We start from the raw sequence: 14839 nt of genomic DNA, 5'->3' as shown, positions 1-14839 counted from the left end.
GGGTTGATTTAGTGATCTTGCATTGAGCAGATGGACCAGATGACCCTAGAGGTCCCTTCCAACTCTTTGATTCTAAATCCCCTCTATGGGCATTTCTGAGTGCCTATCTCAGTCAATAAAATGTTTCTTTGTTCAGGAGTCAACAACTTAATCCATGAATCCCATAATTCTAGGAATGTCTGGAGTTATCATACATTACGTTTTCTATTCCCACGCTGTTTTAGCAGCACAGTACCATCCAGAAATTCTCCAGTCATAGTTCATACTACAGGTCTTCCATAGACAGACCTATTGCAGATGATCATGTTGCTGGGAAACCTCTAATTCAGCTGTTGCTGATGTTGAAAATGTATTATAGGGCATTACTAAAACCAGGGGCATCCATTCATTTCAGTGGGTGTCTGCAATTCTTAAGGTAGAATAAGTTCTCAACTTCACAAGTCCAGATTGTATACTTTGATGTTATCTCTAAGGATGCACATTAATATTGCTTTTTTCAGCTATCTAATTTACAACTGAATGTCGTACAGTGATGAGCTTGGCCAGACATAGGAGTTAAGCACAAGCCGGGCCATTGGGGACATATGTGACAGGCACTGCATGGGAACATCTGTGACATTGTATGGTTACAGCCCTGGGACTAAATGAGGGAATTGCTTGCACTGTATGGGAGGATCATTGGAACTATATGGAGACACTTTGGGCACTGAATGGGATAATCTGAATCTGGCATTGTATGGAGGTTAGAGATGAGCGAGCACCAAAATGCTCGGGTGCTCGTTACTCGGGACGAAATTTTCGCGATGCTCGAGGGTTCGTTTCGAGTAACGAACCCCATTGAAGTCAATGGGCGACCCGAGCATTTTTGTATTTCGCCGATGCTCGCTAAGGTTTCCTTGTGTGAAAATCTGGGCAATTCAAGAAAGTGATGGGAACGACACAGAAACAGATAGGGCAGGCGAGGGGCTACATGTTGGGCTGCATCTCAAGTTCACAGGTCCCACTATAAAGCCACAATAGCGGCAAGAGTGGGACCCCCCCCCCTCCCAAAAACTTTTACTTCTGAAAAGCCCTCATTAGCATGGCATACCTTAGCTAAGCACCACACTACCTCCAACAAAGCACAATCACTGCCTGCATGACACTCCACTGCCACTTCTCCTGGGTTACATGCTGCCCAACCGCCCCCCCCCTCCCCCCCACAGCACACACCAAAGTGTCCCTGCGCAGCCTTCAGCTGCCCTAATGCCTCACCACCCTCATGTCTATTTAGAAGTGCGTCTGCCATGAGGAGGAACCGTAGGCACACACTGCAGAGGTTGGCACGGCTAGGCAGCGACCCTCTTTAAAAGGGGCGGGGCGATAGCCAACAATGCTGTACAGAAGCAATGAGAAATAGAATCCTGTGCCACCGCCATCAGGAGCTGCACACGTGGGCATAGCAATGGGGAACCTATGTATCACACACTATTCATTCTGTCAAGGTGTCTCTGCATGCCCCAGTCAGACTGGGGTTCTTTACAAGTGGACACAGATGCATTTATAATTCCCTGTGGACCCACCGCATGGGTGGGTGCCAGGAAGCCACCGGCGGTACATAGAAATATCCCATTGCATTGCCCAACACAGCTGAGGTAGTAATGTCGTGCTTAATGCAGGTGGGCTTCGGCCCACACTGCATGCCCCAGTCAGACTGGGGTTCTTTACAAGTGTACAGATGTAGTAAAAACTCCGTGTGCACCTACAGCATGGGTGGCTCCCTGGAACCCACCGGCGATACACAAAAATATCCCATTGCATTGCCCAACACATCTGAGGTAGTAATGTCGTGCTTAATGCAGGTGGGCTTCGGCCCACACTGCATGCCCCAGTCAGACTGGGGTTCTTTACAAGTGGAAACAGATGCATTTACAATTCCCTGTGGACCCACAGCATGGGTGGGTGCCAGGAAGCCACCGGCGGTACATAGAAATATCCCATTGCATTGCCCAACACAGCTGAGGTAGTAATGTCGTGCTTAATGCAGGTGGGCTTCGGCCCACACTGCATGCCCCAGTCAGACTGGGGTTCTTTACAAGTGGACAGATGTAGGTTAAACTCCGTGTGCACCTACAGCATGGGTGGCTCCCTGGAACCCACCGGCGGTACATAGAAATATCCCATTGCATTGCCCAACACAGCGGATGTAACATCAGCTGTAATGCAGGTGGGCTAAAAATTCATTTGATTACAATGTAGGCGAGGGCCCACAAAAATTGCTGTATCAACAGTACTAATGTACATCCAAAAAATTGGCCATGCCCAACCAAGATGGCAGGTGAAACCCATTAATCGCTTTGGTTAATGTGGCTTAAGTGGTAACTAGGCCTGGAGGCAGCCCAGTTTAACGAAAAATTGGTTCAAGTTAAAGTTTCAACGCTTTTAAGAGCATTGAAACATATAAAAATTGTTTAGAAAAATTATGAGTGAGCCTTGTGGCCCTAAGAAAAATTGCCCGTTCAGCGTGATTACGTGAGGTTTCAGGAGGAGGAGCAGGAGGAGGAGGAGGAATATTAGACACAGATTGATGAAGCAGAAATGTCCCCGTTTTGGATGGTGAGAGAGAACGTAGCTTCCATCCGCGGGTGCAGCCTACGTATTGCTTACGTATCGCTGCTGTCCGCTGGTGGAGAAGAGAAGTCTGGGGAAATCCAGGCTTTGTTCATCTTGATGAGTGTTAGCCTGTCGGCACTGTCGGTTGACAGGCGGGTACGCTTATCCGTGATGATTCCCCCAGCCACACTAAACACACTCTCTGACAAGACTCTAGCCGCAGGACAAGCAAGCACCTCCAGGGCATACAGTGCGAGTTCAGGCCACGTGTCCAGCTTCGACACCCAGTAGTTGTAGGGGGCAGAGGCGTCACGGAGGATGGTCGTGCGATCGGCTACGTACTCCCTCACCATCCTTTTACAGTGCTCCCGCCGACTCAGCCTTGACTGGGGAGCGGTGACACAGTCTTGCTGGGGAGCCATAAAGCTGGCAAAGGCCTTGGAGAATGTTCCCCTGCCTGCGCTGTACATGCTGCCTGATCTCTGCGCCTCCCCTGCTACCTGGCCCTCGGAACTGCGCCTTCTGCCACTAGCGCTGTCGGATGGGAAGTTTACCATCAGTTTGTCCACCAGCGCCCTGTGGTATAGCAACACTCTCGAACCCCTTTCCTCTTCGGGAATGAGAGTGGGAAGGTTCTCTTTATAGCGTGGGTCGAGCAGTGTGTACACCCAGTAATCCGTAGTGGCCAGAATGCGTGTAACGCGAGGGTCACGAGAAAGGCATCCTAACATGAAGTCTGCCATGTGTGCCAGGGTACCTGTACGCAACACATGGCTGTCTTCACTAGGAAGATCACTTTCAGGATCCTCCTCCTCCTCCTCTTCCTCCTCCTCAGGCCATACTCGCTGAAAGGATGACAGCCCAGCAGCATGTGTACCCTCACCAGTGGGCCAAGCTGTCTCTTTCCCCTCCTCCTCATCCTCCTCATGCTCCTCCTCCTCCTCCTCAACGCGCTGAGATATAGACAGGCGGGTGCTCTGACTATCCAGCGACATACTGTCTTCCCCCGGCTCTGTTTCTGAGCGCAAAGCGTCTGCCTTTATGCTTTGCAGGGAACTTCTCAAGATGCATAGCAGAGGAATGGTGACGCTAATGATTGCAGCATCGCCGCTCACCACCTGGGTAGACTCCTCAAATTTTCCAAGGACCTGGCAGATGGCTGCCAACCAGGGCCACTCTTCTGTAAATAATTGAGGAGGCTGACTCCCACTGCGCCGCGCAAGTTGGAGTTGGTATTCCACTATAGCTCTACGCTGCTCATAGAGTCTGGCCAACATGTGGAGTGTAGAGTTCCACTGTGTGGGCACGTCGCACAGCAGTCGGTGCACTGGCAGATTAAACCTATGTTGCAGTGTCCGCAGGGTGGCAGCGTGCGTGTGGGATTTGCGGAAATGTGCGCAGAGCTGGCGCACCTTTCCGAGCAGGTATGACAAGTGGGGGTAGCTTTTCAGAAAGCGCTGAACCACCAAATTAAAGACATGGGCCAGGCATGGCACGTGCGTGAGGCTGCCGAGCTGCAGAGCCGCCACCAGCTTACGGCCATTGTCACACACGACCATGCCCGGTTGGAGGCTCAGTGGCGCAAGCCAGTGGTCGGTCTGCTCTGTCAGACCCTGCAGCAGTTCGTGGGCCGTGTGCCTCTTCTCTCCTAAGCTGAGTAGTTTCAGCACGGCCTGCTGACGCTTGCCCACCGCTGTGCTGCCACGCCGCGTGACACCAACTGCTGGCGACGTGCTGCTGACACATCTTGATTGCCAGACAGAGGTTGCGTTGGAGGAGGAGGAGGAGGAAGGTGCTTTAGTGGAGGAAGCATACACCGCCGCAGATACCAGCACCGAGCTGTGGCCCGCAATTCTGGGGGTGGGTAGGACGTGAGCGGTCCCAGGCTCTGACTCTGTCCCAGCCTACACTACATTCACCCAATGTGCCGTCAGGGAGATATAGTGGCCCTGCCCGCCTGTGCTTGTCCACGTGTCCGTTGTTAAGTGGACCTTGGCAGTAACCGCGTTGGTGAGGGCGCGTACAATGTTGCGGGAGACGTGGTCGTACAGGGCTGGGACGGCACATCGGGAAAAGTAGTGGCGACTGGGAACCGAGTAGCGCGGGGCCGCCGCCGCCATCATGCTTTTGAAAGCCTCCGTTTCCACAAGCCTATACGGCAGCATCTCTAGGCTGATCAATTTTGCAATGTGCACGTTTAACGCTTGAGCGTGCGGGTGCGTGGCGTCGTAGTTGCGCTTGCGCTCAAACTGTGGCACTAGCGACGTCTGGACGCTACGCTGAGAGACATTGCTGGATGGGGCCGAGGACAGCGGAGGTGAGGGTGTGGGTGCAGGCCAGGAGACGGTAGTGCCTGTGTCCTCAGAGGGGGGTTGGATCTCAGTGGCAGGTTGGGGCACAGGGGGAGAGGCAGTGGTGCAAACCGGAGGCGGTGAACGGGCATCGTCCCACCTTGTGGGGTGCTTGGCCATCATATGCCTGCGCATGCTGTTGGTGGTGCCTCCCCAGCTGATCTTGGCGCGACAAAGGTTGCACACCACTGTTCGTCGGTCGTCAGGCGTCTCTGTGAAAAACTGCCACAACGTAGAGCACCTTGACCTCTGCAGGGTGGCATGGCGCGAGGGGGCGCTTTGGGAAACAGTTGGTGGATTATTCGGTCTGGCCCTGCCTCTACCCCTGGCCACCGCACTGGCTCGGCCTGTGCCCACACCCTCACTTGGCCCTCCGCGTCCTCGGCCGCGTCCACATCCTCTAGGCCTACCCCTACCCCTCAGCATGCTGTATTACCAGTGATTTGATTTCCCAGGCAGGAAAGAAATTGGCGCAAGGCTGCACTCAACCGTAGCTGGTTGCGTCTGATCTTTGTACGTTGTCCACGCAGCACACACGTACACGGAGACCTTAGGACTGACACAGGCAGGCCAAATATAATTTTTTTCCTTTTTAGCTTAGGGAAGACCCCACTGCGTGTATTCAATGAAAAACAAGAAGTTTAATATCTGTGGTGTGGCCCTCAAAAAGTGTCACACAACTATAGTGTAGCAGAGTTATTAACTCTAGCAGAGCAGGTATTTGCCAGTCAGGAAAGACAATGGCGCTAGGCTGCAGTAAAGCGTAGCTGGTTGCGTCTGATTTTTGTACGTTGTCCACGCAGCACACACGTACACGCAGACCTTAGGACTGACACAGGCAGGCAAAATATAATTTCTTTTCCTTTTTTGCAAAGGGAAGCACCCACTGCGTATATTCAATGAACAAGAAGTTTAATATCTGTGGTGTGGCCCTCAAAAAGTGTCACACAAGTATAGTGTAGCAGAGTTATTAACTCTAGCAGAGCAGGTATTTGCCAGTCAGGAAAGACAATGGCGCTAGGCTGCAGTAAAGCGTAGCTGGTTGCGTCTGATTTTTGTACGTTGTACACGCAGCACACACGTACACGGAGACCTTAGGACTGACACAGGCAGGCAAAATATAATTTCTTTTCCTTTTTTGCAAAGGGAAGCACCCACTGCGTATATTCAATGAACAAGAAGTTTAATATCTGTGGTGTGGCCCTCAAAAAGTGTCACACAAGTATAGTGTAGCAGAGTTATTAACTCTAGCAGAGCAGGTATTTGCCAGTCAGGAAAGACAATGGCGCTAGGCTGCAGTAAAGCGTAGCTGGTTGCGTCTGATTTTTGTACGTTGTACACGCAGCACACACGTGTACGGAGACCTTAGGACAGACACAGGCAGGCAAAATATAATTTTTTTCCTTTTTAGCAAAGGGAAGACCCCACTGCGTGTATTCAATGAATAATAAATGTCTTCTGGCCCTGCCTACACAATTCTATCCCTGTAGTATTAATGCCGGGTGCAATGCTCTGCACAGCCGGTTTTGAGAAGAAAAAAAAAATATGCAACACTGCTAACAGCAGCCTGGACAGTACTGCACACGGATAGAAGTGGCCCTAGAAAGGACCGTTGGGGTTCTTGAAGCCTACACTAACTCCTAACACTCTCCCTGCCTAACCCCCACTTCTGTCCCTATTGCAGGGCGCAATGCTCTGCAGATCCAATTTTGGACAAAAAAAAAAAAAAATACTGTGCTAACACAGTACTGCACACTAGTAGATGTGGCCCTGAGAAGGGCCGTTGGGGTTCTTGAAGCCTACACTGACTCCTAACGCTCTCCCTACAGCAGCACCAGCAGCAGCACTTTCCCTCAGCTAAGTCACAAGGCATGTGTGGCGAGCCGCGGGAGGGGCCGACTTTTATACTCGGGTGACATCAGATCTCCCCAGCCACTCACAGCAGGGGGGTGGTATAGGGCTTGAACGTCACAGGGGGAAGTTGTAATGCCTTCCCTGTCTTTCAATTGGCCAGAAAAGCGCGCTAACGTCTCAGAGAGGAAACTGAAAGTAACCGGAACACCGCGTGGTGCTCGTTACGAGTAACGAGCATCCCGAACACCCTAATATTCGCACGAATATCAAGCTCGGACGAGTACGTTCGCTCATCTCTAATGGAGGTATTTTGGAAATATATTAGGAGATCCCTGGCATGAGATGGAAGCACTATTGGCACTGTACAGGGGCATTCTGGAGGAAGTTTTTGCAGGCAGTCTGGGGGCACCTGTGGCGATCAAGAAGTGCGTACAGACAATTCATCCCTGGGACTTACTAGGCAGCAAACTACACTTCTTTTGAATTTTTCAATGTTGGAAGGTCTTCCATTGTGTTAGAGTATTTTATGTCAGTGGTATAAAAAGTACAATAAAAATTGTTCTCATTATATGTGTCAGGGTTGTCTATGAATTTCTTTAAGTTCAATAACTATATGCAGTAAAGGGCTCCTGTAGTTCAACAAAGAGGTGTAACTATATGTGCTCTAATTTAATGCTATTCATTATTATGAAATTCAGTTTCATAATTGCAAGGGAAAACTGTTTCGTCATATATTTACAGTCACCTCTATGTACAGATTGTAAGTCAGGCATAAAAACTGTCTAAAAAAGCAGTGTTGCCCATAGCAACCACTCAGTTTCCATTCTTTGAAGCAGGGTTGAAAATTAAAGGTGTATTCCGGGACTTATTTATTTTCTCTATTGATGACCGACAGGTCATCAATAAATCATTGACGGCAACCTGCCATTTGAATTCCCACTGATCAGCTGATTCCTGGGGCTGCTGTCACTGTGGACAGCGCAGGAAGGGCCGACCATAGTGCTGCAGCCCGGGTTAGTATTACATGTGCATGTCCTGTTGATTTCAATGGGAGCCAAGCTGCAGTAAAAAGCTGGGCTGCTGCGCTATTGTCAGTGCTTCCTGTGCTTACCGCAGTTTCAGCGGCTCCGGAAATCAGCTGATCGGTGGGGATCTGAGCGGTGGGTCCCCAATGATCAGGTATTGATAGAGAAAATTAAAAAAGAATACACCTTTTTATATTCAAGCCTGCTTCAAGGAATGAAACCTGGAACCTGAGTGGTTGCTATGGGCAACACTGCTTTTTTAGATAGTTTTTTTTACCTGACTCACAATCTGTACATAGACGTGACTGTAAATATATGATGAAATAGTTCTCCCTTGCAATTGTGAAATTGAATTTCATAATAATGAATAGTATTAAATTAGAGCACGTTTAGTTACACCTCTTTATTGAACTACAGGAGCCCTTTACTGCATATAGTTAATGAACTTTAGGAAATTCATTCTAATAGTACAACTTGACATTTCTTGTGCTGCACCAGCTCTCTGGAATGCACTACATGGTCAATCAGATGAATTCAACATTCAATTCTAAGGGGATTCTGTCACTAGGTTGCAAGTTCGATCCCCGCATGAATCAGGTAGCCGGCTCAAGGTTGACTCAGCCTTCCATCCTTCCGAGGTCGGTAAAATGAGAACCCAGCTTGGTGGGGGGTAATAAGTAATAATTACCTGAAAGCGCTGCGGAATAAGTTGGCGCTATACAAATACCATGATTTTGATTTTAGATCCATGAAGTTTGACTTGGAACTGACCTCCAAGTCATAGAGGATGGCGTCTCCCTGCCTGCATCATGCAGACTTATAGCTCTCTCGTGTATAGGGAGAGCGCTGTCACCGCATGCTGTGGCTCACCTCCATGACTCAGAACTTAGCTCCGAATAAAACTTCATGGACTTAGTGACAGAATCCCTTTAAATGTGGCCTAAAACCACGTCTTTTTAGACATGACTATCACTGTTAATAGATTGATTCTAGAGATGAGCGAGTATACTCGCTAAGGCTAACTACTCGAGCGAGTAGTGCCTTAGTCGAGTATCTGCCCACTCGTGTCTAAAGATTCGGCTGCCGGCGCGGGTGACAGGCGAGTTGCGGCGGTGAGCAGGGGGGAGCGGGGGGAAGAAAAGGGAGAGAGGGATCTTCCCTCCGTTCCTCCCCGCTCTCCCCCGCCCGCCGCTGGCACCCGAATCTTTAGACATGAGTGGGCAGATACTCGACTAAGGCACTACTCGCTTGAGTAGTTAGCCTTAGCGAGTATACTCGCTGATCTCTAATTGATTTCCATCCTTTTATCACCATTACTCCTTAGAACCTCATCAGAACCCGACCCCTTCATTCAGCAGCATCCTCCACACCCCATGTACCCTAATTCACTGCATATCTTCAGATACTTGTGGTGACCGGCTCATACAGCTTTATGTATGGTACCCTACTTACTATAAATGATGCTGGGACCATTGTACAGAAGAAGCACTTATACTTCTTGTGTCACCCCGTCCAATATTTGCATAAACATATAATTTACAATGTCTCATAGATAAGCAGATAGACAAGTAGATAAGATTACGATACCTTTTCTTGTGCCCGGGAGAATCTTTTCTGGACATTTCTTGCAAACACCCCTGCACCTCCTTGCTTAGTTTCTGCCATAGTTGTATAGGAGCATACAGTATGTGGTTTCCTAATACTGTGAGGGGATGTTTGCAGTTCAGCAGATAAGTGTCAGCTCCTCCCAAAGTTTACAACATCCGCTGTAAGATTTCTAAAACCACTTCACTTTTTGTATTTCTTTCTGCTGAATTACGTGTTGCCTCTGTAATGCCAACAAGACTGTGCAGGGACTGATACTGAAGTCTGCTTATTAATATGCTCTGCAGATATCTGTATTGTGCAATGCAACTAAACCAGTAATACCATTAGGATATTTGCATTCAGCTTCATAGGGAATGTTAAAGGGGTTGTCTGGTTACAATATGATTTTTTACCGAAGGGTACATGGACATGTTTAAAAATAACAAAATCAACTGCACTACCTGTCCTCAGCCCTGCGATCTAGCACTGCAGCCCTGCGGTCCTTCCGTCTTAGCTTTGGAAAGGCTATCAAGAGATGGCTGCAGCCAATCTGAGGTCAAATGCCATTCTCCTTGTATATCTGCTGATAGCATCTGAGCAGATATGATGGGTAGGTACCGTTAATTTTGGTAATTTTTAAACATATACATGTCATTAAAAAAATCATATTGTAACCAGATAAACCCTTTAATATAATGTGAGGTATTTCAATTACTATCAAGATGGAAGAACAGGGTGCACAACAGATACAGAGGCAGCGACTCCACCAACTCCTGCCTTCATGTGTGTCGTGTATCCTATTCACCCATCTGTCTCAAGCATTTTGATTTAGAGTATATAGCCTAGTATCATACTTTCCCTGAATGCATTTGGAGGCTTATGCTCAAAAACAGGTGTCTGTTAGAGCTAGTTACCCATATGAAAGCAGTGGTTGCCTGGACGTGGCGGATGGGCTCACATGTTTTGATCAAAGCATATGCTAAGAACCTTGCATTTTTATGCAGCTAGTATATAGAGCAGTTATGCAAGTTTATTCAGATATTAAATCTGTAACAGTGCTGAAGCGTGTGTTTTTGCTACTGTATTTGTTGCAGCTATGTGCACTTGTGTATATAAATTATTTGTAGGAAATGCTGACTGAATTTGTTTTTTCTTGCTATCCACAGGATAGGTCATAAGTAGTTGTTCAGCAGGGATTGGCCGCCCTGTGATCCCCGCCAATCAGCTGATTAAAGAGGCCACCGTGCTTGGGTGAGCTCTGCAGACTCTTCTCAGGCATGCGACATTACGATAATCAGCTACATGGCCTGAGAGCATCTCAGTCCTACTCAAATTAATGGGATTGAGATACTATACCTGGCTCAGCCGCTATACAATGTACGGCGCTGTGCCTGGTATGGAACTCAGCAGCGCTCACTGCTGTCTCTTCAATCAGTTGATCGGTGAGGATCCTGAGCAGTGGACTCCAGCTGATCAACTATTGACAGCTTGTCCTGAGGAGAGGTCATCAATAGTTTAGTACCAGAAAACCCAATTAAGATTGGTGGATGGAAAGCAAACTCTTTAGTGTTACAGTCCACGGGAGTCCTAGAGTCCATATTTTGTGAAATTACCCATTCTTTATATAGATATATTTTGGTACTTTTCATTGCCACCAATGAAATTTAAGAATACCAGGTGAAGAACGCATTAATTACCCACTATGGGCTGTTCCATAGTGCTTAAAACTGGAATATGGTCGCTTCTCTTCTGGGTTAGTGTCACATGCCGGTCATTTGACCTGCCTAGTAGAGATGAGCGAGCACGCTCATTTAAGGCTGATGCTCGAGAGAGCATCGGTCTTTTCGGGTAACTGCTTACTCGTCGGGGCACCATGCGGGGAGCGGGGGAAAGTGAGAGAGATCTCTCTCACTTTTCCCCCCTGCGCCCCTCGCATGGTGCTTGGACGAGCAAGCAGTTACCCGAAAAGACCGAAAATTAAATATAAGTGAAAAAGAATATATACATAAAAATAGGATATATGGACAAACCACATGAAAAAGTGCAAAGTGACAAATTGACAATATGCATTGATTAAGCATTCATAAATGGACAAAGAGGTATATGGTGCTGCCATTTGTATGCTAGAAGCTATGGGACCTGGTATCATTATGTCTTTATTTATATGATGTGTGATTCCAACTTAGGGCTCAGTCACCAGCGTCCGTGTTACTGCAGGTAGCAGACGGCCGTACCTGAAGACGGACGTCTTTCTGCAGCGCCGGAGGAAAGAAGATGTGACCGGCTTCATTGCCGGTCATGTGTTCTTTCATCAGCGCTGCAGAGAGACGTCTGTCTTCAGGTATGGCCGTCTTCTGTCAGTCACATGGGTGCCAATGCGCCCGTGTGACTGAGCCCTTACTGTGTCTTTAGGTTTAATTGAGATTTTTTTTGTTTCTTTATAGAAATTCAGCCAGTGATTATTATGGATTTAACAACCAATGAAACTCAAGGATACCAGGCGAAAATAGTGTTATTAATGACCATGGAAAACCCTGTAGTGGGTAAGGGTGGTTTCACATTTGTGCTCAGGTTCCGCTTTCCTGTTGTGTTCAGGAAGCAGAAAGGGGAATCCCAGCAGCCATATGGCTAGATCTCTGGACGGAACTGAATAGGTCATGCTTGACAAAGACATCTTGTTGCTATGCTTGTTGAAATGTTGCTACTATTATGTCCTTGGAGGAATAAAGACTTTTAAAAAAGTAACACCTTGAATGCTGTCACGTCTTCATTCTATGACCCCAGACGAAGGCAGAGATGCCAAAATGTAAACTGGAGCTTCTGCCCATTTGGATCTCTTACAGCTTTCATGGGTTAAATAAATTCACTATATTTTTTTGTATTTGCACCTTATATAATCTATGGTCATATGGTATTGTAAACTTTTGTTATATGTGTTGTATTAACTTTGTATAGATCTCTGTATGGCTGAAACTCCTAATAGCACCTCATCTAATTTTTTATAAATGTGGCATTTTTTGCACATTTTTACCTTTGATTATTCTTTGATATGGTGCTGCCATTTATATACTAGGTGCGATGGGTCCTGCTGTCACTATGGCTTTATTTATATGATGTGTTCCGACTTGCTGCGTCTTTAGACTTCATTGTTTTAGCTTCCATGTATTGTGATACACACCAGTATTCTTCAGCCGTAATGCTTTGAGTAAATTGTGATGTGAGAATAAATCTAATATAAAATGAAGAAAGCCGGTTTCACATCTGCATCGGAACCTCCAGTCGGAGGTTCTGTTTCAGATTTGGCTGAAAATACTGGAAGAAAAGGGCTGAATGCAGCACTTTTTCTTCCATTCAAAAGCTGGGCGGAAAGCGGGTGGACCCCATTATAGTCAATGAGGTCTACCCAGCGCTATTTGGTTCCATCCAGAGGCAGAGCCATTTAGCCATGGGGATTACACTTTCCTGCTCTGCAAATGCAGCAGGAAAACAGAATCCCCAGCGGAGATGTGAAACTAGCCTAACAAAGTTTTGTGCGAAGATGTAGACCCTTCAAGTCATTAGCTGAGGAAGACTGGTTTTGTAAAGGGCCCTGTAGTAGGCTATTTACTTAAAGGTGAACTTCGGGACTTTACAAACTTCTAACCTTTTAAGATGCCTTTTGTGTACCTTAAATGAATGTTTGTGCTTTAATTAGGGCTTATCACATAACCCCTGTCCTGATCTTGATGACCATAGTAAGAGGCTCCTAACTTCCTGTCCTGACCATCCTGCTTCAGCCATATGAATATTTATGAGCTGGTCGGACAGTCAGGGGCCAAAGGTCACCCAGAGTTATGAGTAGGCACAGTTGTAACCTCAGAAGAGGATACTGCATGCTCACTAGCACAGCCCACCGCCGCAGACTTCTCCCTCTAGCTGTTACTGCTCTGATGGCTGTCACGATTTGCACAATAGAAAGTTATCTATTACCAAATGGAGCTCATGTTTTTTCATGGACCAAATGTATAACGGTGAATAAAAATCTCACTGGATGGTTCAGTGGCTGAGAATGCTGCCATCACACTACGTTACTGATATGGGTGTATACATGTATTTGGCCCCAAGACAGTAGTTTTTTTTGGGAAGAACATATCTTATGCACTACACATATATATTCTTCCAAAAAAAACAGTTGTAGGAATCAAATTAAACTTTCTCTGTGTGATTGTAATGTTAATATAAGTAAGTGATTACAATATCAGAGCAAAAAGATAATTTATTGTGAAAAGCGGAAGACTTGAAGGGAGGTTCTAGTACCCTGTTGGACCACCTTTAGCTCAAGATATGGGTGAGCATGGAGGCACATAGGTTTCATATGGTATCCTGCGGCATATTGGTCCACATTTGCGCTGACTGAGTCTCTAGATTGTGCAAATTAGTAGTCTGTCAAAGTTGGTGTCCCAGATGGTCCCATACATGTTCTATTGGTAATAAATCTGGCGACTGGGCAGGCACAATGCTATGGAGACATTCTTGTGACCCCTTGTGTGTGCGGCCGAGCATTATCCTGCTGGAAAATGCCTCCTGGAAGCCGCCATGAGAGGAACACATGTGGCTGCAGGATGTCCTGAACATATCGCTGAGCTGTCATTGTCCCTCGTGCCACTACTAGGGGTGACTGACTGTCGTATGTAATGGCCCCCCAGACCATCACAGCAGCAGGGGGCAGTGTGCAGCTCCACAGGTTCAACACCACTGGTTTCAACACCTCCAAACAAATCCACTGGTTGCAACACCTCCAAACAGTCCGGTCAGAATGGCCCAGGTGGCAGTTAATTTATTGATGTGACCATCCAGCTTCTTGCAGTCCAATAATGCGCCCCTCTCAAACTCTGGTAAGTAGGAAAAATATCTACAATTGCATCTCTTCATTGATCTGGTCTTTGCTCCAGGGCACCTCCTGGACATTACCTCAGTAACAGATGACCCGGATGGGTCAGAGAGAACAGGAGCAGGTTAGGATGGAGCTCATGCAATATGGTGGATAGGCAGGTGGTCTTCAGTCAAGACATAGTTAAGAAACAGGCTGAGGACAGGACAGACAGAGGGCTAATGCTCACGGTTGGATTTCTGCCGCACTGTCCCACAGCTATTAGGTTCTATTGAACCTAATAGCTCAATGTTCACGCTGCGGAATTCCACCACGGAATTCCACAGCGTGAAAGAAAACACGGCATGCTCTATTTACTGCAGGAATACGCGCAGCCGGCTTTCATTGTAGTCAATGGAAGCCGGCCATCACGCTATACTTCCGCTGTAGCACTGCGGAAGTATCACATAAATACGCGCCCCCACCCACCACAGGCCGCGTCATCCGGCACATGCGGGACGTGTACAGCGGATCCGGAGTGGTGAGTATGGGTTTTTTTTGGGGGGGGGGGGGGGGGCGCC

At 47.5% G+C, this 14839-nt stretch overlaps 1 protein-coding gene across 1 annotated transcript in view; it reads right to left on the bottom strand.

The window, feature by feature from the left end:
- The window catches only part of BIN2 (bridging integrator 2), a 56091-nt gene extending 46422 nt beyond the window's left edge, over window positions 1-9669 (bottom strand). Inside the window, exon 1 of the mRNA XM_066584367.1 lies at window positions 9410-9669. Coding sequence (XP_066440464.1) covers window positions 9410-9487 — 78 coding nt within the window. The 5' untranslated portion in view covers window positions 9488-9669. The remainder of the gene's footprint in view (window positions 1-9409) is intronic.
- Window positions 9670-14839: the final 5170 nt, after the last annotated feature.

The sequence above is a fragment of the Eleutherodactylus coqui genome, chromosome 1 (genome assembly GCF_035609145.1).
Source record: "Eleutherodactylus coqui strain aEleCoq1 chromosome 1, aEleCoq1.hap1, whole genome shotgun sequence".
Lineage (NCBI taxonomy): Eukaryota > Metazoa > Chordata > Amphibia > Anura > Eleutherodactylidae > Eleutherodactylus > Eleutherodactylus coqui.
The sequence above is the reverse complement of the archived record's forward strand: the minus strand, read 5'-3'. Positions and strand labels throughout refer to the sequence as shown.